Source organism: Haliaeetus albicilla, chromosome 31, assembly GCF_947461875.1.
Source record: "Haliaeetus albicilla chromosome 31, bHalAlb1.1, whole genome shotgun sequence".
Taxonomy (NCBI): Eukaryota; Metazoa; Chordata; class Aves; order Accipitriformes; family Accipitridae; genus Haliaeetus; species Haliaeetus albicilla.
The window spans coordinates 1,322,427-1,346,674 of record NC_091513.1 but is presented as its reverse complement, the minus strand read 5'-3'; the positions used below and the strand labels follow the sequence as shown (position 1 = coordinate 1,346,674).

Here is a 24,248-nt window from a genome sequence, read left to right as displayed (position 1 = left end):
AGGAGGAGTGCAGTTTCAGAGTGCAGATCTCCCAACTCCTCTGCCTTTCTTAGCCCAGACGTGGAGAAAGTGACAAAGGAGGTGTGATGCATAAGTATCCTGACTCGGATGACCAAACCAAGGACTCTCTGATACCACGATGGTATCACAGATATCACAAAGGGAGAGCTGTGCCTTTCTGTAGGGCAACCTACAGCCTGGCAGGAGTACCACAACAACACAATAACACAGTGTTGGTGTGAAGAAGATGTAGGACCCATAGCCATATGATCTAGGCTATAGATGTAGGCCCCAAGGTCTACGTCCCCTATAGACGTAGCGCCTGAGCTCCTTTGAAGGGAACAGCAGTTCAAGGAAGATGGGGAGCAGGGGCATCAAGGAGGAGGGCATGTCAGCCTTCCTGTCAGCCCCAAACTGCAGGCCAGCAATGGCATGAGGAAATGGAGGCCAGTGACTCCTTTGTATCCAGGAAAGTCCTCACCAAGACAGCCTTTGCCTTCCCCCCATTCCCACTGCCAGCCCCGCTCACCAGGACAGTGCAAAATCCCTGATCCTGGGGACCCTGGGACCCCTCCATCAGCTCCAGCCACAGAGCAGCCAGCCCTGAACTGGCATGTACAGAAATGGATTTCTCTTTCTTATTTAATCCAGAAGCACGAGAGGTGTTTGGGTGCTATACTAGATCCAGGTCCAGTTTTTTTTCCTGAGGGTGCATGAATCAATCTCCAGCCTCCCTCCCTGTGCCTGCTGGGTCCCTGCTGCCTCTCCTGGGATTGCAGAGCCCTCCATTACCTTTTCACACTTGGATTTACTGTTTTCCCTTTTTATGGCCATGCCTTGGGTGGTCCCTCATTTTGTGAAGCTCCCCACTCACTCCTGGGCACACGCTGACCCTTCAGATCCCCTGAGCTCTCCTGATTCACCTCCAGAAAGGATGAGTGTTGGCCATTAGCCCGTGTGGCAGCCCAAGGCAGGTAAGCATGAGACAACTCTCCAACTCTCTTTGCGCCAGGCACTGACATCTGAGCCCTGGATCCAGATGTGGGTCCCCAACAGATCACACTGGGGTGCTGAGCTCATCCTCCAGGTCAGTAGGGAACCAAACGAAAGCCAGAGGATCTTTTAGGGTGCAGCTGAATGACAATGTCCTTTCATGATCTTTTGAATTATAGCCAGGTCTGCAGGACCCGCACTGAAGGTCTCTGTGGTGGTGAGATGACACTTTTTAAAGACATAGCATTGGGGAGCCAGCTGTGATAGTGTTGTAAGCATTTACAGAATGCTTCTAGGTCACACACAGCAGGTTTCACCATTAGCACAGCTGGGATGAATCCAAACATTTCTGTAGGATCGCAAGTATGACAGAGACCGCAAGAAGAAAAAACCAAGCAGATTGCAGACCTGCCCTTAGATACCATGGGTGCCATGACTGCATAGGGCTGGTCAAGGCATTCTAGATGAAAAATGGCTCTGAAACCAATTTTCTGACTGTGTCCTTGAATTCCCTCTCCAAAGAGTGGAGGGCAGCTAATTCCAAGAGCATGATTTCAGAGAGCAGGTGTCTAAAAGAGATGGAGATTTCCCCCTCTGTTAACCCCCATTTCTGTCCCTAGGCAGTGACAGCAAGAGGTCCATTTCCCCTTCCGTAGGGCAGTGACTCTGCCGAGCCAGCGCAGATATCCAGCCTCTGGTTAGAAACCCTCGGAGGGGATGGGTATTCAGCTCCCCCATGCACCCCACAGACCCACCCTCTTGCTGCAGCGCAGATGTGCACAAAAGAAGCTCCTGCATGCGAGTACCTGGTCTGAGCTCCTTCTCTAATCAGTGGGGATGGAGGGTGGCAGTTAGTTACTCACACTTTTGTGTGGCCTGCTGCATTTGCAGTGCCGGGGTGGTCCGAGACACGTACAAGTGCCTGCAAGCCCTGACAGAGCAATTCTGAGTGACCCACAGCCTTCCTCTGCATCAACACTAGAGATGAGTGGGCCTCCACTGAATGGGGGTGACGCTGATCACTCTCCAGACTCCTTCACCCATGCTGCGGGGTCCCTGCTGCCTCCTCTGGGATTGCAGAGTCCTTGTTTCCCTGTGGATACACCAATTTGGCACTTTACCTTCGGTGACTCCACTTTGGGTGCTCTCTCACTTAGAGGGGCTCCATTCACTGCCCACCTCGGGCACACTCTGTCCCTGGAGAGCCTGGGGGATCGCCAGGCAGCTCCAGTTTCCCCTTGAGAATGACGTTGTCTGCCCCGTCTGACATGTGACAGCCTTGGGTATGTCACTCAGTGACCAGCCATGGCCTCCACTGTCACTAGACACTGACGGGTGAGCCCTAAATCCAATCCTTGATCTCTACATGGTCACAAGGTGACCGAGAGGCTTTTGCTCCTGCAGCCATGCAGAACCCTGAGCAACTCCTGACTCCGGCATTGGAAGACAAGCCCAGTGTTCACGCGCAGCACTGAAGAGATCTCATTTTACTACACAGATGTTGTAGTGTGTTCAGCTCTCAACAAGCATTAGACACCTTTAGAGAGGCTCCAGGTAAGAAAGAGGGGGTTCATACCTCTGTAGAAGTAAAAGGACTCCAAACATTACTGTAGGAACATTATAAATGAAGAATAACAATTACAGTAACAATAAAGAGAACAACAAAAACAACAAGAAAATCAGGACTGGTGTGGAATACCCTGGCAGTCATTTGTGGAGAGATGGGATGTTTCTTGGTGCTAAACAGGAGTCCATGAAATCAGTTTCCTAATACCATTCTTGATCTCATGGTTCCTCATGCTGTAGATGAGGGGGTTCACTGCCGGAGGCACCACTGAGTACAGAACTGCCAGCAGCAGGTCCAGGGATGGGGAGGATATGGAAGGGGGCTTCAGGTAGGCAAAAACACCAGTGATTACAAACAAGGAGACCACAGCCAGGTGAGGGAGGCACGTGGAAAAGGCTTTGTGCTGTCCCTGCTCAGAGGGGATCCTCAGCACAGCCCTGACGATCTGCACATAGGACAGCACAATGAAAACAAAACAATAGAAGTGCACAAGGACACTAACCACAAGTACCCCAACTTCCCTGAAGAAGGAGTCCAAGCAGGCGAGCTTGAGGATGTGGGGAATTTCACAGAAGAACTGGTCCACAGCATTGCCCTTGCAGAGTGGTATTGAAAATGTATTGGAAGTGTGTAGCACAGCATGGAGAAACCCACTGCCCCAGGCAGCTGCTGCCATGTGGACACAAGCTCTGCTGCCCAGGAGGGTCCCGTAGTGCAGGGGTTTGCAGATGGCAACGTAGCGGTCATAGGCCATGACAGTGAGGAGATACAATTCTGCTGACATCAAAAAGGTAAACAGAAAGACCTGGGCAGCGCATCCTGGGTGGGAAATAGCCCTGGTGTTCCACAGGGAATTGGCCATGGCTTTGGGGACAGTGGTGGAGATGGCACCCAGGTCAAGGAGGGATAGGTTGAGGAGGAAGAAGTACATGGGTGTGTGGAGGCAGTGGTCGCAGGCCACGGCTGTGATGATGAGGCCGTTGGCGAGGAGGGCAGCCAGGTAGATGCCCAGGAAGAGCCAGAAGTGCAAGAGCTGCAGCTCCCGGGTGTCTGCAAATGCCAGGAGGAGGAACTCAGTCATGGAACTGCTGTTGGGCATATGCATACTCTGGACACAGGGGACTGTCCAAGGAGGAAAAGGCAGTGACAAGTTACCAGAAACATCTCTGAGTAAAACCAAAGATATGTCTCATACACCCTCCCCCTATCACACACGCACCCTTTTCCCTTCCTCAGGAGGAAATTTCATTCTGCCTCTGGTCTTCAGCTTCATTGTCTGTGGCTCTGTGTGCTGGAGCAGGGCCTCTGCCCATTTTCTTTTGAGGAGTCGACCCAGCCCCACTGCAGTGGGTAGATGGGAACGTGGCAGGGGGGCTGGGTTTGATATTCAGAATATGTCAGATAAAATCACTCCTAACACAGGAGGGCTTGTCAGCATCTGCACTCCCAGTGTTAAAGAATGTGGGTGGCAGAAAGAAGTTTTGGGGGGGGGGGGTTGACTACTTCCCCCATCCTGCCATGTGAGTGTTCTCTGAAATCAGAAATCATGAGCTGAGCCATGAGAGGCAAAGGGATTCACTGTGGCTTAGTGAGGAGTGAATGGAACCAGCTGCCCTGTGCTTGCAGTTTTCTCAGATGGAGGTTGATCACACTCCCATGGTACCAGTAAAAGCCACCAGATGCTGCTGAGAGCAGAGGGATCCACTCAATGCCTCACCCTTTCTCAAGGTCTCAGCACCCTGTTTCTAGCCAAGGACACACACCGCTCATTTCACCAATCCAAGAGCATTTGCTCAGTCATAGATAGCATCTCTGCAACTGTCTTTGTGGGCTTTCAGATAACAGAGAATGATTTCCATGCTTAAGGACAGCTCACAGCTTGGAAAGCTACCTCAAAGAGTTAAAGCCAATGTCCTAATGATTACATCTAATCCAGGGAAAACCAGCTCATTCCCCAGCCCCACAGACTGCATTGCCCACAGCCCCACAAGTGAAAGCTGGGACACCTCATTTCCATGGACACACCTGCATAGGAGGACCCACAAGGTCAGAGTGTGACTCTGCAGCTGAAACTCCCATTCCCGGACAGCCTGACAGCAAGAATGAAATAACACTAAAAACAACACAGACAACCGGAGAATCATGGGAAAATGCAGTGAGGGTCTGGCTGAGAAAGGCAAGCAGAGAGGCAGCCGGGCACTCAGGAAAGTTCTGCTTACTCAGCTATTCAGACCTCCTCCCAGACACCAACAGTGCCAGGTAGATGCTCTCAGCCCTGAGCTCTACAGAGGGAAATGGTCACGTGGCTGGAGAGCTGCACCCACGGCTCTGCTGGAGCTCTGGCTGCTGAGGACATGGTTCATGCTTTGGACCCCCCAGTTCTGAAGGGCAGAGGCTTTGCTGGGAGGGAGAGGAGGCAAGGGGGGTTGCTCAGAGGAAGGGGTCTGCGCTGGAGGGGATCATACAGAGATTTCTGAATTCTCCCTCCCACAACATTTCTTGGTTTTGTTTCTTCTCATTCCCTGATCATATTCTTGCTGGCTGGAGATTTTTTCCTGGGAGATGTTTTCCTATCCCATTTCTTTTCCCTGTCAGCACTCACAGACCCCATCCCAACCTTTGCACACCCATCTTGGACTTACAGAAACCTGCCTGTTTGCAGAGCACTGGCTGGGTGCATGTTCCTGTTTGCAGGTGCAAAAGGGCAGCTCAGAACAACCCTGATGGGTCCAGAAAAGGGGGTGTTGTCCATAGGCAGGGCAGTGGCTCAAGGCACTTTAACAGGCTCCTAGCAGACCTACTGATCACTGTGCCCTGGTACACAGCCCCCTGGGGCTGAGGGACCCTGCTCTAAAGCACAGCTTGGGGTGGGGCGGGGTGCCCTGCACCAATGCCTTCACAGCCCTGCAGCCATCCCCAGAAAAAAAGTAGCTGTCATGCCCTGTCCTTCTGATGGTGCAGCAGGGAATTCCTGCTCTGGACTACATCCTTCTTGTCTACTGTAGTGAAACTGTGAGTTTTACTTACAGAGCTCACAAGCTGTGGATTGTGCCAGCTTTTGGAGATCCTTTCAGGATACTCTTGTGCATTGCCCTGCAGTCAGAGACCTACCGTGTGAAGATCTGTCCTGCAACAAGCCCTCCTTTGTCCTCCAACTGCTGACTGCCTTTAACCTCCCTCTTCCTCACTACTCTCCCCTCGGTGCCTGCAGGCAGTGCCCTCAGCCCTGCTGCGCTTTGCAGAGGAGCTGCTCCTGGGCAGAGCTGTCTCTCTGCAGTGCTGTCTCCTTGTAATGAGCTCCCTCCAGTCCAGGAGCCCAGTTCAGCTCAGCAGCAGAGGACCAGCCCAAGGCAGCCCTTTCTCTGCCCCCTCTGGGCTCCCTGAAGATGTCTCTGGAGCTCTGGGGCTGACAGCTCCTGAAAGGCACCGGGGTCACCCCTGGGGACCATGCTGCAAAATCACCTGAAGTAATCACCAACAGTAGAGACTGAATCCAGCAACATGGTTTGCCCTGCCAGAGTGCGGTTCTCTGTGACAGGTGTCAACGTTCCCCTCTCAACATCAATATTCTTCACCCACAAGAGAAGGGACACACAGACAGGGCCATGGAGGGGCTTGGCTTCCCTTTTGCAGGCCAGGGATTCAGCTGAGGCAGTGCAGGCTTCTCATCCTGACCAGGAAGCCCTTGGGTTGAAGCGCAACTCAGCTCCTCGCTTTGACTCCACAGACCCAGCGGAGCTGGGAATCCTCCTGCTTCAGTTCAGGTATGCACAAAAGAGTTGCCAGTGTGTGAGCCCTTCTCTGATCCCCTTACCTTTAGTCAGTGGGGACTCGGGTGCTCACATACAGATACTTTGTGATGACTGAGGTGCCAGAGGTGGTCCAAGACATGGGCAAGTGTTTGCAAGCCCTGATGGAAAATCTCTGAGGATACCCACCTCCTCCCTGAGCATCAGCTGAGGGCCAGAGGGGGAATGGAGAGATCTTGGCCACCCACAATGACATCAGATGTTTAGGGCACCTGAACGTGCCTTGTAAAATATCTGAAAAGCCTCTAGTGCCATGCCAGGTGCCTGCGTGCCAAACACAACTCCACTCAGTAGGCAAACACAGCACCCAACCTCCAGGAAAGCCATGCCCTCTTAGAGCTGGTGGGGGGCAGACACCCCAGGGCCTCCCAAAGGGGTCCAGTGACTATGTGCCACTACCTGAACGACAGCCCCACGGCATTGATGCAAGGCCATGCCACCTACACCCGTGGTGATGCAGGGCTGGGAAGCAGATCCCATCAGGGTGCCCTCCCCTGTGCCTGTGTTCTCAGCCCTGGACTATTCTCCTCTCTCTGTACCTCTACTCACCCACCTGCTACTAAGAAGAGGGAAGCTGATAATAATCACAGACTCATAGGATCAGAGGATCATAGAATGGTTTTGGTTGGAAAGGAACCTTTAAAGACCACCTAGTTCAAACCCCTTGCCATGGGCAGGGACATCTTTCGCTAGATCAGGTTGCTCAAAGCCCCATCCAACTTGACCCTGAACACTGACAATGATGGGGCATCCACAACTTCTCTGGGCAACCTGTCCCAATGTCTCACCACCCCCACCATAAAAATTTTCTTCTTATATCCAATCTACCCTCTTTAGTTTTGAAACCCTTACCCCTTGTCCTGTCACTTGGTAAAAAGTCTCTCTCCATCTTCTTAAAAGCCTCCTTTATATATTGTATGGCTGCACTAAGGTCTCCTGTCACAGATCCTGATTTAGAATTCTGCCAAGCACACCGATTTGTCGCAGACAGGCGATTTAGACTGCTTAAAGAACCACTGCCAGAGGTATCAGCAAAAGTGGTTTTCTTGAAACTTAGCAAAGTTTGATGGCAAGGTTCACTCTATCACTTACTGCACAAAGGATATAAAAATGATTCAAAGTTACCAACACAGAATCAAAGGTACCAATACAAAATCTGTATAGAGCACTATCATACAAGGTAATACGTGATATTGGTCATTTCCCAAAGATCTGCAGAAGGTAAGAAGTCTCTCAGCCTCAAGAACCTTGAGAGATGTCCCAGCTCAAGGGGAGATCCCTGCCGTACAGCCAGCTGCTTAGCAGGGAGAGCTCAAAGAAGGCTCACTTAGGCTGTCATATTTATGGAATAAAGTGGTTGGCTCGCAGTCAAATTATATGCAGTGGAGAAGGTATGCATGAGACTCCTTGTACCCACAACTTTCTTTGTTTGTTGACAAACGAGTCTTGGAGGAAACACCTGCTATTCATGTGTTAATCACATGCTTGCTGTTCCAGTTTCCAAGCCCATACGCATCAATGTTCACCATGTCACTCTCTTCCTGTGTGGGTTTCCAGAGAATAGCTTGGAACTAGAGAGGTTCTTAGTCATGTTATACCTAGGCATTTACCTCTTTTGGAGCCTGAACCAAACTACCACTAGTTTGGCCAAAGAGTCGAGTGCATCCATCCCAGGGACTCAGCTCCCTCCCGTTCCTGCCACAAACCAATGGGTGGTGGGAATCCTCTTGCCTCAGTTCAGGTGTGCACACAATACAGTCCTCTGAAGACTGGAAGAAATCACATGTCCCTCCTATCTCCAAGAAGGACCCAGGGAACTGCAGGCCAATCAGCCTTACCTCTCTCCCTGGGAAGGTAATGGAGTAGCTAAGCCTGGAAATATTTCCAGGCACATCGTACTGGTTTTGGCTGGGGTGGAGTTAATTTTCTTCATGGGGGTCCCTAAGGTGCTATGTCTGGGATCTGTGACCAAAAGCATGTTGACAACACACCAATGTTGGAACTATTGCTGAACCATGTTTGCAGAGCATCAAGGCCCTCTCTGTTCCCTCTCTTCCTCCCCAGCGAGTAAACTGTATTTCTTGGTGAGGGAAGAGCAGGGGATGTCATTTAGCAAGTCAAAGGTTTACACTGTCTATTGGTGTCCATGTCCACGTCTTGGTAGCGGGGGGGGTGGGGTGGTGTGCAGTGAAGGCCCCTGTGAGGAGATGCCAGGGGCTGCCTCCATGCCAGACACATCTGGTTCCAGCTGGCTCCAAAATGCACCCACCACTGGCCAAAACCTGAGCCCATCAGCAAAGCTGGGGGAACCTCTGTGAAGGTATATTTAAGAAAGGATACAACTGCTAGACTGGGAGAGGAGCGAGGAGGAAGAAGTGTGAGAAACAGCCCTGCAAACACCAAGGTCAGTGAAGAAGGAGGGAGAGGAAGTGCTCCAGGTGCCAGAGCAGATGGTCTCCTGCAGCCCATGGAGAAGACCCCAGTGGAGAAGGTAATCCCTGCAGCCTGTGGATGACCCAACACTGGAGACATTGGATCATTCCTGAAGGAATGGTGGCTTGAGGAGAGCCCATGCTGGAGCAGATTTATGTCAAAGGACTGTAGCCCATAGGAGGGACCGCATGGGAAAAGTGTTAGAAGGAAGGAGCAGCAAAGAGGACCTGGTATGGACTGACCACAACCCCCCATTCCCCACCCCCTGCACTGCTCACAGGGGGAGGAGGTAGAAGAGTTGTGAGCTAAGGAGGGAAGTTGAGCAAGGGAGAAAAGGGTGGGGAGAGGCCTTCCTTGGGGAAGGAGATAAGGTCTGTCTTATCTCCACCAGCCCCACACTTCTTCAGCCTTTGCAACTGCACATGCCTGGTCTGCCCACGTAGCTTTGCCACTGTCACCTTTGTATGAGGCCCACGCACATCTTGCCACACCCAAGCGTAAGCTGGCCTCCACCAAACCTGGAGCCCAGCTGGCCTTGGCGACAGGGCAGGGCCAGGTCCCCCCTACCCAGGGCTGGGCACAGCTTTTCCCTGGGAACCTCCCTGAGGAGCTCTCCTCCTGTGTGTCAGCCTGTGGCCTGGCACGGGTGGCACAGGGACAAGGGCTGCTGGGGCAGGGCTGAAGTAGCTCAGCTGGGAGAGCGTTAGACTGAAGATCTAAAGGTCCCTGGTTCAACCCTGGGCTTCAGCACTGATTTGCTCCCTTTCATTTTTGCAGAGCCCATCTGCTGCCTTCCAGCCTGCCCCAGCCCTGCTTGCTCCTTCACCCCTTGTCAGAGCACTGTCCCTGCCTTGTAGCTGCAGATCTGTGGCTAAGAAGGAGCCTTCCTCCAGCACCAACAGTCCCCAGCCTCCCCCTGGGCAGGACTCTCCATTTAGTGCTCCTCTGGGCTGCTCTCCATCTGTCCCTCCTTCCCTGCTCCTCACGGATTGGGATCTTTCCTCTGCGGGGTCTCTGCAAAGACCTCCTCTCTCTCCTTCTTGTCATTCTCGATGGTGCACATGCTGCTCCCATCCTCATACACCTCCTCCACCTGGTCCTCAGTTCCCAGACCTGAGGCCACCATCCCCCCAGGCCCAGGGAGAGGCACTGCCTGGAGCTGAGGCCTGAATGGCAGCATCCTCCCTCCGGAGGTCTGTCACAGCGAGACCTCTGATGTGCCCAGGACATCTGACAAAGCTGTGCTGAGGATCAGCCACTGTAGTGCCTGGGCACACTGTCTTGAGCAGAGTTTCTTGGCCCCTGCTGCAATGATTGATGAAACACCGATGTGCTCCTCTCTGGGCATCAGCAGGGAGATACAGAGCACAGGGGATCCCTCTGGGGCCCCACATGAACATCACTCTGCATCGGTTCATGCCTGCTGCGAGGGCACAAGCTGGGACACAAATGCCAGCAGTGGCTCCTCTGCGGTCCAGCATGGAAGGTCACCAACTCTCACACCGTGTCTTCACAACAGCCCCAGCTCAACCACTCCACATTATTTTTACTCTCCAAATTTACCCTCTTCTGCATGTCCTGGCATCGCATACACTTCTGTGTTCTCCATCCCACCAGCACCAGACCCAGGGCCCACAGCACAAGTGTCTCAGTAGTCCCCAGTTCCCTTACTCAAACCTGCTCACACACCAGACTGCACTGCCCAGCCCAGCTGCAGCCCCTCACAGCCCTCAGTCCCTGCCCAGAAAAAGAAAGAGCTGCTCATGCGCTCCAACAAGCTGCTGGGCTGCCCCCTTGCAACTTCTTGCTGCTGTGGAACACTGCTCGCCCATCAGGAACACAGTGATGACTGCAACCCAGGACATCCCTGTCTCCAGCTGATAGCATATTTCCATACATCCTGTATGGTATATCTAAATATTTTGATGGTTTTAATATTTTGTACCAGCCGTGGAAACTGGTTTGCTGCTAGGTGACTGTAAAAGTGAGATTTGGTAAATAATTATTAGAAATCTTATACTAACACTATGATTGAAACAATAGACAAAAGTATAGCCAAGCAATTAACTAGGAGAGGTAGTTACTCATAAGTTTTGCAGTTCTTTGCTCTTAGGACTAGATGTTCCTGTGCGCTAGATGAGAACAATGTTGAAACTGACCCCATGTGATTGAAGCTGCATTAAGCTTCAAGATGAAAGAACAAGGACAAGAATAAAGACTTCAAGGACAGCCAGCAAGAACTTCAAATGGGTCGGTGGTCGCAAAAGCAGCCCTTCGACTCGAGTCCTTCATTGCGCGTGATCGGATGTAGGCAGTACTAAGATAATCAGTTGCAATTATTTTTATGTATATGTATACTAATCTGATTAATATGCAATTAGTTATTCTGTATAACCTGTTAGGGCTAAAGCTGTGGTATGCACACTAGGTGGAACTATCCCCCGTGCATCCAGCACAGCAATAGAGAATGCCTGCTTTCTAAAACTCCAAAACGAGTCTTGGATGGTTTCTTTGACCGGCTTTTCAGTATCACTCACTAGAGCCCTGGTAAGAACCTCTTTCCCGCTGTGCCTCCAAAACACCGGCTGCCCCGAGGGCTGGCACTGTCTGCCCCTCGCCTCTCCCAGCCTCCTGGGGGGACACTCCGGGTTGCCCTTATCTGGGGGCACATGGTGGGTGGGAAGGGGACACCCCAGGTGCCTGTGCTCCCTCAGCCACTCTGCTCATCGTGGTGGTGCAGCCAGAGAGGACCCAGGCATCTGGGCGCTGTCCAAGGAGACGGGACATGGATGCAGGCAGACACACACACACACACAGAGCGTAGCTTTGCTGAAGGGGTTTATTGATCATGAGAGGGAAATGGCCCAGGGCTCCCAGGGGATCAGGTGGGGTCATCCAGGGATGATCATCTCCTCATGCCGCTGGAGGGGGACAGGACAGGGCTGTCACCATCACTTGAGGACCTGCAAGAGAGAGCCCAAATTGTGACCCCCCCCCCCAGTGTCCGCTGGGACATGAGAGAGGCCTTGTCCCCACCACCTCCCTCTGCAGAGACCTGGGGAAGGAGAAGGGAATTGGAGCCCTCAGTCTACCCAGGACAGGACTTGGCTCACCTGAGATCCAGGTGGCACCCAGAGCCCCCTACTCCAGGATGCCCCTATATCTCCTAGAAGTCTGCCCAGCCCTCACAGTGATCCTGGGGGTCTGTATGGCACAGACCCCCTGCCTGGCCTGCACAGTGACCTTCTGGCTCCATAGCGCCCTACTGCATGCAAGGAAAGGCATGGGGGCAGCTCTGTCCAGCTCCCCCTGGGACATGCATCAGGGACAGTCCCCTCTCTTTCCCTCTGCCATACGCAAGGTCTGCCCACCCCAGAGGGCTCCGGGATCCCCCGGGGCCCAGGATCCTTTGTGGGGCTGCAGACGCCCTGATGTTGCTCACCTGGACATCAGCAGCTACAGGCACGCGTTTGTAGCGCAGAAGAAGTCTTGCCAGCTCCTCGTCCACGGGACTCTGGGGAGAAAGGGAGGGTTAGGGACATGCTTGGGTGCACTGGGGTGTACTGGGAGGCAGGGGAAAGCAATGGGATCCTTGGGGAAGGTGCCTCCAGGGAGAAATGGGCTACATGAGCTCGTATGGTGGTGCACAGAAAGCAGTGGGGGTCCTGGGGAGGGGGCCCACCTGGGTGTGTGGCTGTGTACTGGGGGTGTACTGGGTTGTAATGGGATGGATGGGAATGCAATGAGGGCCCTGGGGAAGGGGCCCTACCTGGGAAAGCACTGTGGTGCAGGGGTGTTCTCTGGGGTTGCAGTGGGGTGTACTGGGGCAGACTGGGTTGCCCTGGAGTGTTGTGGCCATAGAGGGAGAAGGTCTGGGGCCAGCAGAAGTCATCTAGTTCAGTTCAGTGAACCTTGTTCCTAAATCCGACTGACTCCTCTTGTAGAGAGAGCATGAAAGCTCACTGGGATGTCCCCGGTCCCAGCAAGGGATGGGAGCACCAAAGTGCCCTCCACTTCCCCAGACTCGAGGCCCTCCAAGTCCTCCCCACTACTTACCAGGTTAACTTCTCCACTTCCTTCCAGGAGTGCCTAGGGAAGGAGAGCAAAGGAGTGGTCTGGATTGGACCTTGATGGGGCTGTAGGTGGGGCACAGGTGTCCCCAGCCCCCCCCAGGACCATGGCTTCCCCCTGGTCTGAGCAGGAAAATCCCTTCTGCTCCCCTCCAGACCCATTCCCCCAAGATTCACCTGGGATACCTGTTCAGGCAGGGACCAGGGGTGGGGATGGAGACAAGGATAGTGTGGGGAATTCAGGGCCTCCAAAGAGGATGGGGGTGAGGGTGAGGGTGAGGGGGGCCCCCAGACAGTGCACTGGGGTGAATTAGTGGACCCCAAGGGACTGGGCTGGGGGTGCTGAAGGGGCAGGCCTGCGTGGGATGCAAGTGAGGGGTAAAGGAATTCAAGCGGAGGGGACACAGGGACTTCAAGTGAGGTGGGTGGTGGGAGCAGAAGGAAGAGGGCTGCAGAGGATGGAAACGAGGGGATTGGAAGAGTGTTTGGCAGTGGGGGTTCAAGGAAGGGGGTCTGGGGACGATACCACAGTGGACAGGATGAAAGGCAAAGGACTGAGGGGAAAGACTGAAAGAAAGGCGTTGGGAACAATCAACGGGAGGGCGTTTGGGGACCCTAGATAGGACATAGAGGAGATCCCAGGGAGGAGATGTCTGAGGGCACCAAAAAGATGGGATGGGGAGGCCCAAAAGGGAGAGATGGAGGGGGCACCAAGTCAAGACACCGGTGGGGGTCGTCACAGGAGTTTGTGGTGAACCTTCCCAAGGAACTCGGGCTCTGGGCACAAGAAGATTAATTGCGGGGGAAGTGGAGGGAAGAGATGGAATTGGGGGAGGGAGAAAGCTGCATTGCCCAGGGCTGGAGGAGGCGGGAGCCTGGGGATGCTCCTTGCTTGGGAAAGGGAGAGGCCAAATCAAGGGTTTTCGTGCTCACCACTACAATTTTGTTCTGCAGGAGAGCTGATGCCCTGCAGCCAAGACCCCTCCTCAGCCTTGAGCCTCTCCCCGTGGCATTGAGGACTCACCTGAGCATCTTCTGGCATGCACAGCAGGATGGTGAAGAGCAGGGCCAGGCTCAGCACGGCGACCTTCATCTTCCTCTGCAGTTTGGTGAGTGCTGGGTGAAGCTGCAGAAGGTGAGGGGCAGATTTATCCCTCCCAGGACTCCTCCTTTCCTCCCTCACTGAGAGCCCCCAGGGCAAAGCCAGGCTTGGCAGAGACACCAGCCCTGGCAAGGAGCCCACCCCTGGCACACAGTTGCCCCCGCCTTCGTCACTGATCCAGCCACCTTCCCTGGCATCGGTCCGGCTTCCTGCATGGGGCAGCTGCATGTGGAAGGGCCCAGGCACCTGGGGGTGGTGAGGGGGGGACAGCCAGTCAGCCTCTGACAGCTGGACACCCTACGGTGACAACCCACTGCTCCAGCACAAAACCATCCTCCCAACAGCCCCCCAAAGCCAGATCCCCCCATCTCCCAGTGCCACTCCCCTCCCAGGCCAGCCTTTCCCTCCGGAACTCCCCCAGAGATGAGGTCAGCCTCAAACCAGGGGTCTCTAAGAGTCATCTCTGACCCCTCTCCAGCCCCTTGGGTAAACAGCGGGCTGGGACTGACCCCTCTTCTTGGGGCACCAGGGACCCCGGGGTTTGGGAACACCGGGAGGCGGGAGGACAACTGGGGGTATGGGCAATGGGGACAGCCAGATGGCTGGGATCTTCAGTCACTGGAGGCAATGGGGAGCACTGGTGAATGTTGGGCACTGGGAGATGAGGGTAAGGCTTGGGGGAAGCGCTGGGGTTGTCGCAGTGCCCAGCTCCAGCCCACCCCATTTCCCTTGCACTACAGGCCCCAAACTGGTCCAGTCCCCAGCCACGGCCCCCCCAGAGCAGAGATCAGAGGGGACTAAGCCCCACCCTGGCCCTCACCCTGCCACTGCCTGGGGCTGCTGTGCCCACCCAGACAAACCTGGGTCCCACTTCTGCAGAGCTGCCCCCAGCCGGTGGGTCCCAGTAACCCTGTCCCCAACAAGGCTCTGGCTCCAGACCTGTTCCTGGCTGGCACTTGGCCACAGCTCACCAAATGTCCCTTCAATGCCCTCATCCTTGGCCTAGGTCAGTGCTGTCCCTGAGCAGGACTTGGCTCTCCAGAGGGACATGATGAAGCGGACACTTGTCTGCAGGCAGCCACTCAGAGCTAATTGTGGGGACAGAGCTGCCCTGGCAAGAGGAGGGATGTTTGTCCCTGCAGCATCTCTGATAAGCCGTGTTTGCCCAGGGCCCGTGGCACCAGGAACCGGTTCTGCAAGCTTGGTCTTCACGAGAGTGCCCGATCAGGGAGACTGTGGTGGGGGTTAAAGCAGCCTGGATGCCTGGGCTCCCCTCCAGCCCCAGCAGCTGGCAGAGGTGGGCAGTGCTGGGGGAGCGGGCAGGAGCAAGTCCTGGGGCACCCTGCACACCTGGGGCTCTCCCGCTGCCCTGGGGACAAGCTGGAGCCCAGAGGCAGGGGCATTCCCAGGGAACAGCCTGACCACCAGGGTGTTGCTCTCCTTTGGGAAAGCTTGGTGGCACAGGAGTCCTGCTGGAGTGGGGCTTAGAGCAGCCTGCGTGATGGAGCTGCCTCCGCAGGGGCACTGCATGCCTTTCCCTCTCTCCCCCTGCCTGCCCTGCAGCTGTCCCTGGCTTTCCAGGGTGGCTCCTTCACAACACTCCTGTCCCAAACATCACCATCCTGGGGGCCCGGGGCAGCACCCTTTGCCCAGTGTGGGGTCGGGGCAGCGTGGGATTGTACGCAAGTGGTTCAGCTCTCCCCTCTGACTGGGGAGAGCCACTGGGTGAAGGTGCTGGCCTGGCTCACACAAGCCAAGCAAGACCTTTTCCAGCAATCCAGAATTGATGGACCTGTCCTTTCCAGTCGTGACACTCACACAATCTGCCATCGCTGCTCTCTTCAAGGATGCAGAGGGAATGGCTGGTACCACTGTTAGCAGGGACAAACTCATAATGAAGATGAGCATGTTTTGGATCAACAGGCTCCGGCAACCCTGTTTTGCCTCCCTGTAGGTGCCCACAACTATCAGAAGAGATAGATAACAGGACAGGTATTCATTTATGTCTGCATAATGAGAAGACCAGCATTTTTACTGGTGGTGTGAGCTAGCACGGGGATGAGATAGGGCCAGTAAGTTCTCAACCAGGAGACGCAGCACATATTTACTTGTCTCTTTAGGTAGCTGATAGTCAGAAGTAACCACACGTAATGACCAGCAAACCCACTAGCCACACTGAGCAACGGCAGCATTGAACGCATTGGACTCATTGCCTGTCCGGAGTTCGTGGGACATCAACATTACGATAGCAGACCCATGAATACTTCGTAAGGCTGTCAGGTTCCTCTCTAAACTCATCCTCTGTTTGTTATGTGCCGCAGTAATTCAAACACCCACGCTGTGCTTCCCAATCGCCATTCACTTCCAAAACCATCCAGCAGCCCACGTCACATGCCTCAAAGTAAAACAGTGCTCTATTTTAGTCCTCTGTCTATGAAGGTGTGAGGAACATTTATTTCTATGAGACACAAGCTGGGAATCAAAGGCTGGTGGTAAAATCTGGTTTAGGTTTTGAAGTCAGTGGGAGGTTTGACTGAGTTTCAGTGCAGCCAGGGTGTCACGGCCTTTGTTCCCATGATGATACAGACTCCCGTCACAGCTGCAAAGAAAGCCTGTCTGATTTTATCCACATGAAAAGAGATAAATAAAAATACACTGATACGTGGTGCATGAGAACTGTACATGGCTCAGATCCTTCACTGACAATATGTGTCATTTTTTAAGGGTGATGGTTATATCTTTACGGGACACTAACTATAAATAAGAGATGTGTTGTGGATCAGTTGTGAAAAGATCTAAGGCAACTGACTTGAATATTTGCTTTGGAAAGTGCCCAAAGAGCAGGCAGTCAGGCACCTGGAGGATTTTCATTTTGACGGCTTCTGCTTTCTGCGCTATTTATTAGATAGCTAAGTTACACAGTGTTGAATTGGAGCGCATATTTAAGTATGCTGTGACGTTATTTGTATTCTGAAGTGATTTTGAAAAGAATCGATGAATTGTACGCACTGTCATAACTGAGGGATATTGACTTAGGAGAGGTCAAGGCTGCCTTTGAGCTAAATGCAAAGCAGGTGGACAGCACTTGATCACCACTTAACATGAAAGGTGCAATTCAGGAAGATCCCATCTTCTGGTTTAATGGTTGCTAAAAAGATATGCTCCCGTTTTTGTAACACAAGCGTAATTAAAAAGTAAAATGCCACTAGTTTGACAAAGAGATGGACAAGAGACTTTACAAGGTTGGTCTAAAGTGTAGCTACCCCTACTCGTGCTGTCTCCCTCCACCTTCTCTGAGCAGGGCTGAGAGCACTTCTGAATTTTCTCTGTTTTCCTTGCACTCTCTTCTATGAGGCAGTGGAATTTTTACCACATTTATTTTCCCGATAAAGTTTTAGCATGGTTGTTCTCCTCAGGCGTTGAGCTGCAGTGAGGTATCCTGTTTTTGTACAAAGGGAAAGGGGAGAAAAAGAAAAGTGCATGTACTACCTCTTCTTTGGTGGAAACCCTGGGTTTAACTGTTCATCTTGCTTACGTATATAGGGTTGGAGCCTCAGCGTTCACCCCAGCTCTCCCCTCTACCATTTGCAGATGTATTTTCCACAACCTCATTGTCGGAAATGCAGGGATGGAGAGAGAGACCTGATGGTTTGGGGTTTTTTTTTTCAATTTCTCCCACTGGAGAATGGGAAAGAGAGAGGGTGAACTCTCCCTGTGTTACAGGGCTCCAAGCGTTCTGATGACTAATTCTGTGAGCTGCCCAGAACATAATGACTTTGTCTGCTCTAATTTTCAGATTGCCAAAGGAAATTCCCAAGAGCCTCCAAGAGGATGCCTCCAGATGCTGCCCTGTCTCTATGAACTGCTCCATTTGAGTTTGCAGGTACCTGCACACACCTTTGACCACCTCTGACACCTCAGATGTAACCAGACATTTGCACCTCACTCCCAGCATCCCTCTCCATTGATGAGCAAGGGAGCTGAGATGAGGAGCTCACATGCAGGTGCTTATTCGGTGCACGCCTGAACTGAGGCAAGAGGAATCCCACCTCCTGAGGGTTTGTGGCAGGCATGGGAGGGAGCTGAGTCCCCTTCCAGCACCCAGGATGAGATGCCTCCATTGACTCAGCTGAATCCCTTTGCTCAGAGGGGTAAAGGAGCTCCCTGCCTGTCACTGTCTGGGTGTCCTGTGTAAGGATGGATCAAGGAAAGGTGATTCTCATGTCCAAATCTTTTCCTCACAGGAGAAATAACAGTGCTGTGAATAAGTGTCTCTCCCCAGCAGAAAGAGGGAACACCAGTGATTGCTTCAGCCTGTTTCCCAGCAGGTTCCCCTGGAGCCCCAGGGACACCTGGAGGGAGCCCAGAGGGGGCAGAGAAAGGGCTGCCTTGGGCTGGTCCTCTGCTGCTGAGCTGGGCTGGGCTCCTGGGCTGGAGGGAGCTCATGGCAAGCAGGCAGCACTGCAGAGACACAGCTCTGCCCAGGAGCAGCTCCTCTGCAAAGCGCAGCAGGGCTGAGGGCACTGCCAGCAGGCACCGAGGGGAGAGGAGTGATGCAGAGAGAGTTTAAAGGCGGCCGGGGGTGAGAGGATGCAGAGAGCTGACTCAAAGAGAATTCTTCACAGCCCTCTGCACAGTAAGTCTCTGGCTGCAGGGAAAAGCTGTGTGTTGGGGCAGGGACTCTGCCGCCGGTCAGGGTAAGGACTCAGCCTGCCTGGGGAACTGTAACAGCAGAGTGGGGAGAAGCTGTGGGTGGAAGGAGCAACCCTTGGTGGCACAGGGCAGGGCAGGGTCCTGCTGCTGCCAAGAAGATGCTGTGTGGGTCAGGGATGCTCAGAGCTCCCAGTCACCCCCGGAATATTTCAAACAGGATGTTTCAAAGAGAAGAACAAGGCAGGGATTAGTATAAAGATAAGGAGCTTTCCTGAGTCTGTCTTCTCAGTTTCCAATTCCAGAGGGAGAGAGAGGGAGGAGAGAAAAGGAGAAGTGGAAGAGGAGCTCTTAAGTTTCAACAAGTCCCTGAGACTCCTGAGCTGCAACTTTGAGTGATCAGTAGGTCTGCCAAGAGCTTCCTAAAATGCCTTCAGCCACTCCCCTGCCTATGGACAGCACCAGAATCACCTGCTGGACCTCTCAGGGTTGTTCTGATCTGCCCTTTTCCAGCTGCAAAAAGGAGCATGCGCCTGGCTGATAGCATATGTCCATACATTTCATGTGATTTGTTCAAACTTTTATGTTTTTAATACTTTGTACCTTCTATGAAAACTGGTTTGCTGCTAGGTGACTGTGCAAGTGAGATTTGATATATGATATATATATTAACACTATGGTTAAAACAATGGACAAAGGGTAACCGGGGAGATAATTACCAAGTCTAGTCAAGTGATTAACTAGTAATTATTCATATGTTTTGCAGTTCTTTGCTCTTATGAAGAGATGTTCCTGTACACTAGATGAGAACAATGCTGAGAGTGACCACATGTGATTGAAACTGCTTTAAGCTTCAAGATGAAAGAACAAGGACAAGAATAAAGACTTCAAGGACAGCCAGCAAGAACTTCAAATGGGTCGGTGGTCGCAAAAGCAGCCCTTCGACTCGAATCCTTCATTGCGCGTGATCGGATGTAGGCAGTACTAAGATAATCAGTTGCAATTATTTTTATGTATATGTATACTAATCTGATTAATATACAATTAGTTATTCTATATAACCTGTTAGTGCTAAAGCTGTGGTATGCACACTAGGTGGAACTATCCCCCGTGTATCCAGCACTGCAATAAAGATTGCCTGCTTTCTAAAACTCCAAAATGAGTCTTAGTTTCTTCGACCGGCTTTTCAGTATCATGGCCAGTGCCCTGCAAACAGGCAGGTTTCTGTAGGGCCAGGGGGAGTGCACAGAGATTGGGATGGGATCTGTGAGTGCTGACAGGGAAAAGAAATGGCGCAGGGAAACACCTCCCAGGAGGAAAATCTCCAGCCAGCAAGAATATGATCAGGAATGAGAGGAAACAAAACCAAGAAATGTTGTGGGAGGGAGAATTCAGAAATCTCTGTATGATCCCCTCCAGCGCAGACCCCTTCCTCTGAGCAACCCCCCTTGCCTCCTCTCCCTCCCAGCAAAGCCTCTGCCCTTCAGAACTGGGGGGTCCAAAGCATGAACCATGTCCTCAGCAGCCAGAGCTCCAGCAGAGCCGTGGGTGCAGCTCTCCAGCCACGTGCCCATTTCCCTCTGCAGAGCTCAGGGCTGAGAGCATCTACCTGGCACTGTTGGTGTCTGGGAGGAGGTCTGAATAGCCGAGTAAGCAGAACTTTCCTGAGTGCCCGGCTGCCTCTCTGCTTGCCTTTCTCAGCCAGACCCTCACTGCATTTTCCATGATTCTCCGGTTGTCTGTGTTGTTTTTAGTGTTATTTCATTCTTGCTGTCAGGCTGTCCGGGAATGGGAGTTTCAGCTGCAGAGTCACACTCTGACCTTGTGGGTCCTCCTATGCAGGTGTGTCCATGGAAATGAGGTGTCCCAGCTTTCACCTGTGGGGCTGTGGGCAATGCAGTCTGTGGGGCTGGGGAATGAGCTGGTTTTCCCTGAATTAGATGTAATCATTAGGACATTGGCTATCTCTTTGGGGCGGCTTTCCAAGCTGTGAGCTGTCCTTAAGCATGGAAATCATTCACATAGCAGCTTTCTGTTATCTGAAAGCCCACAAAGCCAGGTGCAGAGATGTTATCTATGACTGAGGAAATGCTTTTGGAGTGATGAAATGATCCGTGTATGTCCTTGGCTAGAAACAGGGTGTTGAGACCTTGAGAAAGGGTGAGGCATTGAGTGGTCTGCAGTGGGTCCCTCTGCTCTCAGCAGCATCTGGTGGCTTTTATTGGTACCATGGGAGTGTGATGACACTCCATCTGAGAAAACTGCAAGCATGGGGCAGCTGGGAACAAGCCCAACCAGTTCCATTCACTCCTCTCTAAGCCACAGTGAATCCCTTTGCCTCTCGTGTCTCACAGCTGGTCACTCTGAGTGCAGTAGAAATGATCACGATTTCTGATTTCAGAGAACACTCACAAGGCAGGATGGGGGAAGTAGGTAAAAAACCCCAACCCCCCTAAATCTCCTTTCTGCACCCACATTCTTTAACACTGGGAGTGCAGATGCTGACAAGCCCTCCTGTGTTAGAAGTGATTTTACCTGATGTGTTCTGAATATCAAACCCAGCCTCCCTGCCACGTTCCCATCTGCCCACTGCAGTGGGGCTGGGTCGACTCCTCAAGAGACAATGGGCAGAGGCCCTGCTCCAGCACACAGAGCCACAGAAAATGAAGTGGAAGACCAGAGGCAGAATGAAATTTCCTCCTGAGGAAGGGAAAAGGGTGCGTGTGTGGCAGGGGGAGGGTGTATGAGACATATCTTTGGTTTTACTCAGAGATATTTCTGGTAACTTCTCACTGCCTTTTCCTCCTTGGACAGTCCCCCGTGTCCAGAGGAAGCATATGCCCAATGGCAGTTCCATGACTGAGTTCCTCCTCCTGGCATTTGCAGACACCCGGGAGCTGCATCTCTTGCACTTCTGGCTCTTCCTGGGCATCTACCTGGCTGCCCTCCTGGGAAACGGCCTCATCATCACCGCCATAGCCTGTGACCACCGGCTCTGTGCTCCCCTGTACTTCTTCCTCCTCAACCTCTCCCTCCTCGATCTGGGTGCCATCTCCACCACTGTCGCCAAAGCCATGGCCAATTCCCTCTGGAACAACAGGGCCATTTCCCGCCCAGGATATGCTGCTCAGATCATTCTGTTTATATTTTTGATGTCAGCAGAATCTTATCTCCTCACTGTCATGGCCTATGACCGCTACGTTGCCATCTGCAAACCCCTGCACTACGGGACCCTCCTGGGCAGCAGAGCTTGTGTCCACATGGCAGCAGCTGCCTGGGGCAGTGGGTTTCTCCATGCTGTGCTACACACTTCCAGTACATTTTCACTACCCCTCTGCCAAGGCAATGCTGTGGACCAGTTCTTCTGTGAAATCCCCCACATCCTCAAGCTCGCCTGCTTGGACTCCTTCTTCAGGGAAGTTGGGGTACTTGTGGTTAGTGTCCTTGTGCACTTCTATTGTTTTGTTTTCATTGTGCTGTCCTATGTGCAGATCGTCAGGGCTGTGCTGAGGATCCCCTCTGAGCAGGGACAGCACAAAGCCTTTTCCACGTGCCTCCCTCACCTGGCTGTGGTCTCCTTGTTTGTAATCACTGGTGTTTTTGCCTACCTGAAGCCCCATTCCATATCCTTCCCCATCCCTGGACCTGCTGCTGGCAGTTCTGTACTCAGTGGTGCCTCCGGCAGTGAACCCCCTCATCTACAGCATGAGGAACCATGAGATCAAGAATGGTATTAGGAAACTGATTTCATGGACTCCTGTTTAGCACCAAGAAACATCCCATCTCTCCACAAATGACTGCCAGGGTATTCCACACCAGTCCTGATTTTCTTGTTGTTTTTGTTGTTCTCTTTATTGTTACTGTAATTGTTATTCTTCATTTATAATGTTCCTACAGTAATGTTTGGAGTCCTTTTACTTCTACAGAGGTATGAACCCCCTCTTTCTTACCTGGAGCCTCTCTAAAGGTGTCTAATGCTTGTTGAGAGCTGAACACATTACAACATCTGTGTAATAAAATGAGATCTCTTCAGTGCTGCGCGTGAACACTGGGCTTGTCTTCCAATGCCGGAGTCAGGAGTTGCTCAGGGTTCTGCATGACTGCAGGAGCAAAGCCTCTCGGTCACCTTGTGACCATGTAGAGATCAAGGATTGGATTTAGGACTCTTCCCGTCAGTGTCTAGTGACAGTGGAGGCCATGGCTGGTCACTGAGTGACATACCCAAGGCTGTCACATGTCAGATGGGGCAGACGTCATTCTCAAGGGGAAACTGGAGCTGCCTGGCGATCCCCCAGGCTCTCCAGGGACAGAGTGTGCCCGAGGTGGGCAGTGAATGGAGCCCCTCTAAGTGAGAGAGCACCCAAAGTGGAGTCACCGAAGGTAAAGTGCCAAATTGGTGTATCCACAGGGAAACAAGGACTCTGCAATCCCAGAGGAGGCAGCAGGGACCCCGCAGCATGGGTGAAGGAGCCTGGAGAGTGATCAGTGTCACCTCCATTCAGTGGAGGCCCACTCATCTCTAGTGTTGATGCAGAGGAAGGCTGTGGGTCACTCAGAATTGCTCTGTCAGGGCTTGCAGGCACTTGTACGTGTCTCGGACCACCCCGGCACTGCAAATGCAGCAGGCCACACAAAAGTGTGAGTAACTAACTGCCACCCTCCATCCCCACTCATTAGAGAAGGAGCTCAGACCAGGTACTCGCATGCAGGAGCTTCTTTTGTGCACATCTGCACTACAGCAAGAGGGTGGGTCTGTGGGGTGCATGGGGGAGCTGAATACCCATCCCCTCTGAGGGTTTCTAACCAGAGGCTGGATATCTGCGCTGGCTCGGCAGAGTCACTGCCCTACGGAAGGGGAAATGGACCTCTTGCTGTCACTGCCTAGGGACAGAAATGGGGGTTAACAGAGGGGGAAATCTCCATCTCTTTTAGACACCTGCTCTCTGAAATCATGCTCTTGGAATTAGCTGCCCTCCACTCTTTGGAGAGGGAATTCAAGGACACAGTCAGAAAATTGGTTTCAGAGCCATTTTTCATCTAGAATGCCTTGACCAGCCCTATGCAGTCATGGCACCCATGGTATCTAAGGGCAGGTCTGCAATCTGCTTGGTTTTTCTTGTTGCGGTCTCTGTCATACTTGCGATCCTACAGAAATGTTTGGATTCATCCCAGCTGTGCTAATGGTGAAACCTGCTGTGTGTGACCTAGAAGCATTCTGTAAATGCCTACAACATTATCACAGCTGGCTCCCCAATGCTATGTCTTTAAAAAGTGTCATCTCACCACCACAGAGACCTTCAGTGCAGGTCCTGCAGACCGGGCTATAATTCAAAAGATCATGAAAGGACATTGTCATTCAGCTGCACCCTAAAAGATCCTCTGGCTTTCATTTGGTTCCCTACTGACCTGGAGGATGAGCTCAGCACCCCAGTGTGATCTGTTGGGGACCCACATCTGGATGCAGGGCTCAGGTGTCAGTGCCTGGCGCAAAGAGAGTTGGAGAGTTGTCTCATGCTTACCTGCCTTGGGCTGCCACACGGGCTAATGGCCAACACTCATCCTTTCTGGAGGTGAATCAGGAGAGCTCAGGGGATCTGAAGGGTCAGCGTGTGCCCAGGAGTGAG

At 52.7% G+C, this 24,248-nt stretch overlaps 2 protein-coding genes and 1 long non-coding RNA gene across 3 annotated transcripts in view; 1 reads left to right on the top strand and 2 right to left on the bottom strand.

Moving 5' to 3' along the window:
• Positions 1-2,732: 2,732 nt before the first annotated feature.
• Positions 2,733-3,641, bottom strand: LOC138683125 (olfactory receptor 14A16-like). The gene has a single exon (XM_069774649.1). It carries the CDS (start codon positions 3,639-3,641, stop codon positions 2,733-2,735), a length of 909 nt encoding a protein of 302 aa, XP_069630750.1.
• A 7,982-nt stretch (positions 3,642-11,623) lies between these two features.
• LOC138683194 (uncharacterized) lies at positions 11,624-14,028 on the bottom strand. Its single transcript, XR_011322855.1, has 4 exons — positions 13,897-14,028; positions 12,859-12,891; positions 12,245-12,316; positions 11,624-11,765 (listed from the first exon to the last, which is right to left on the bottom strand). It is a non-coding gene; the product is annotated as an uncharacterized lncRNA (long non-coding RNA).
• A 7,778-nt stretch (positions 14,029-21,806) lies between these two features.
• LOC138683123 (olfactory receptor 14J1-like) overlaps positions 21,807-24,248 on the top strand; it is a 35,437-nt gene continuing 32,995 nt past the window's right edge. The window contains exon 1 of the mRNA XM_069774648.1: positions 21,807-22,243. Coding sequence (XP_069630749.1) covers positions 21,807-22,243 — 437 coding nt within the window. The remainder of the gene's footprint in view (positions 22,244-24,248) is intronic.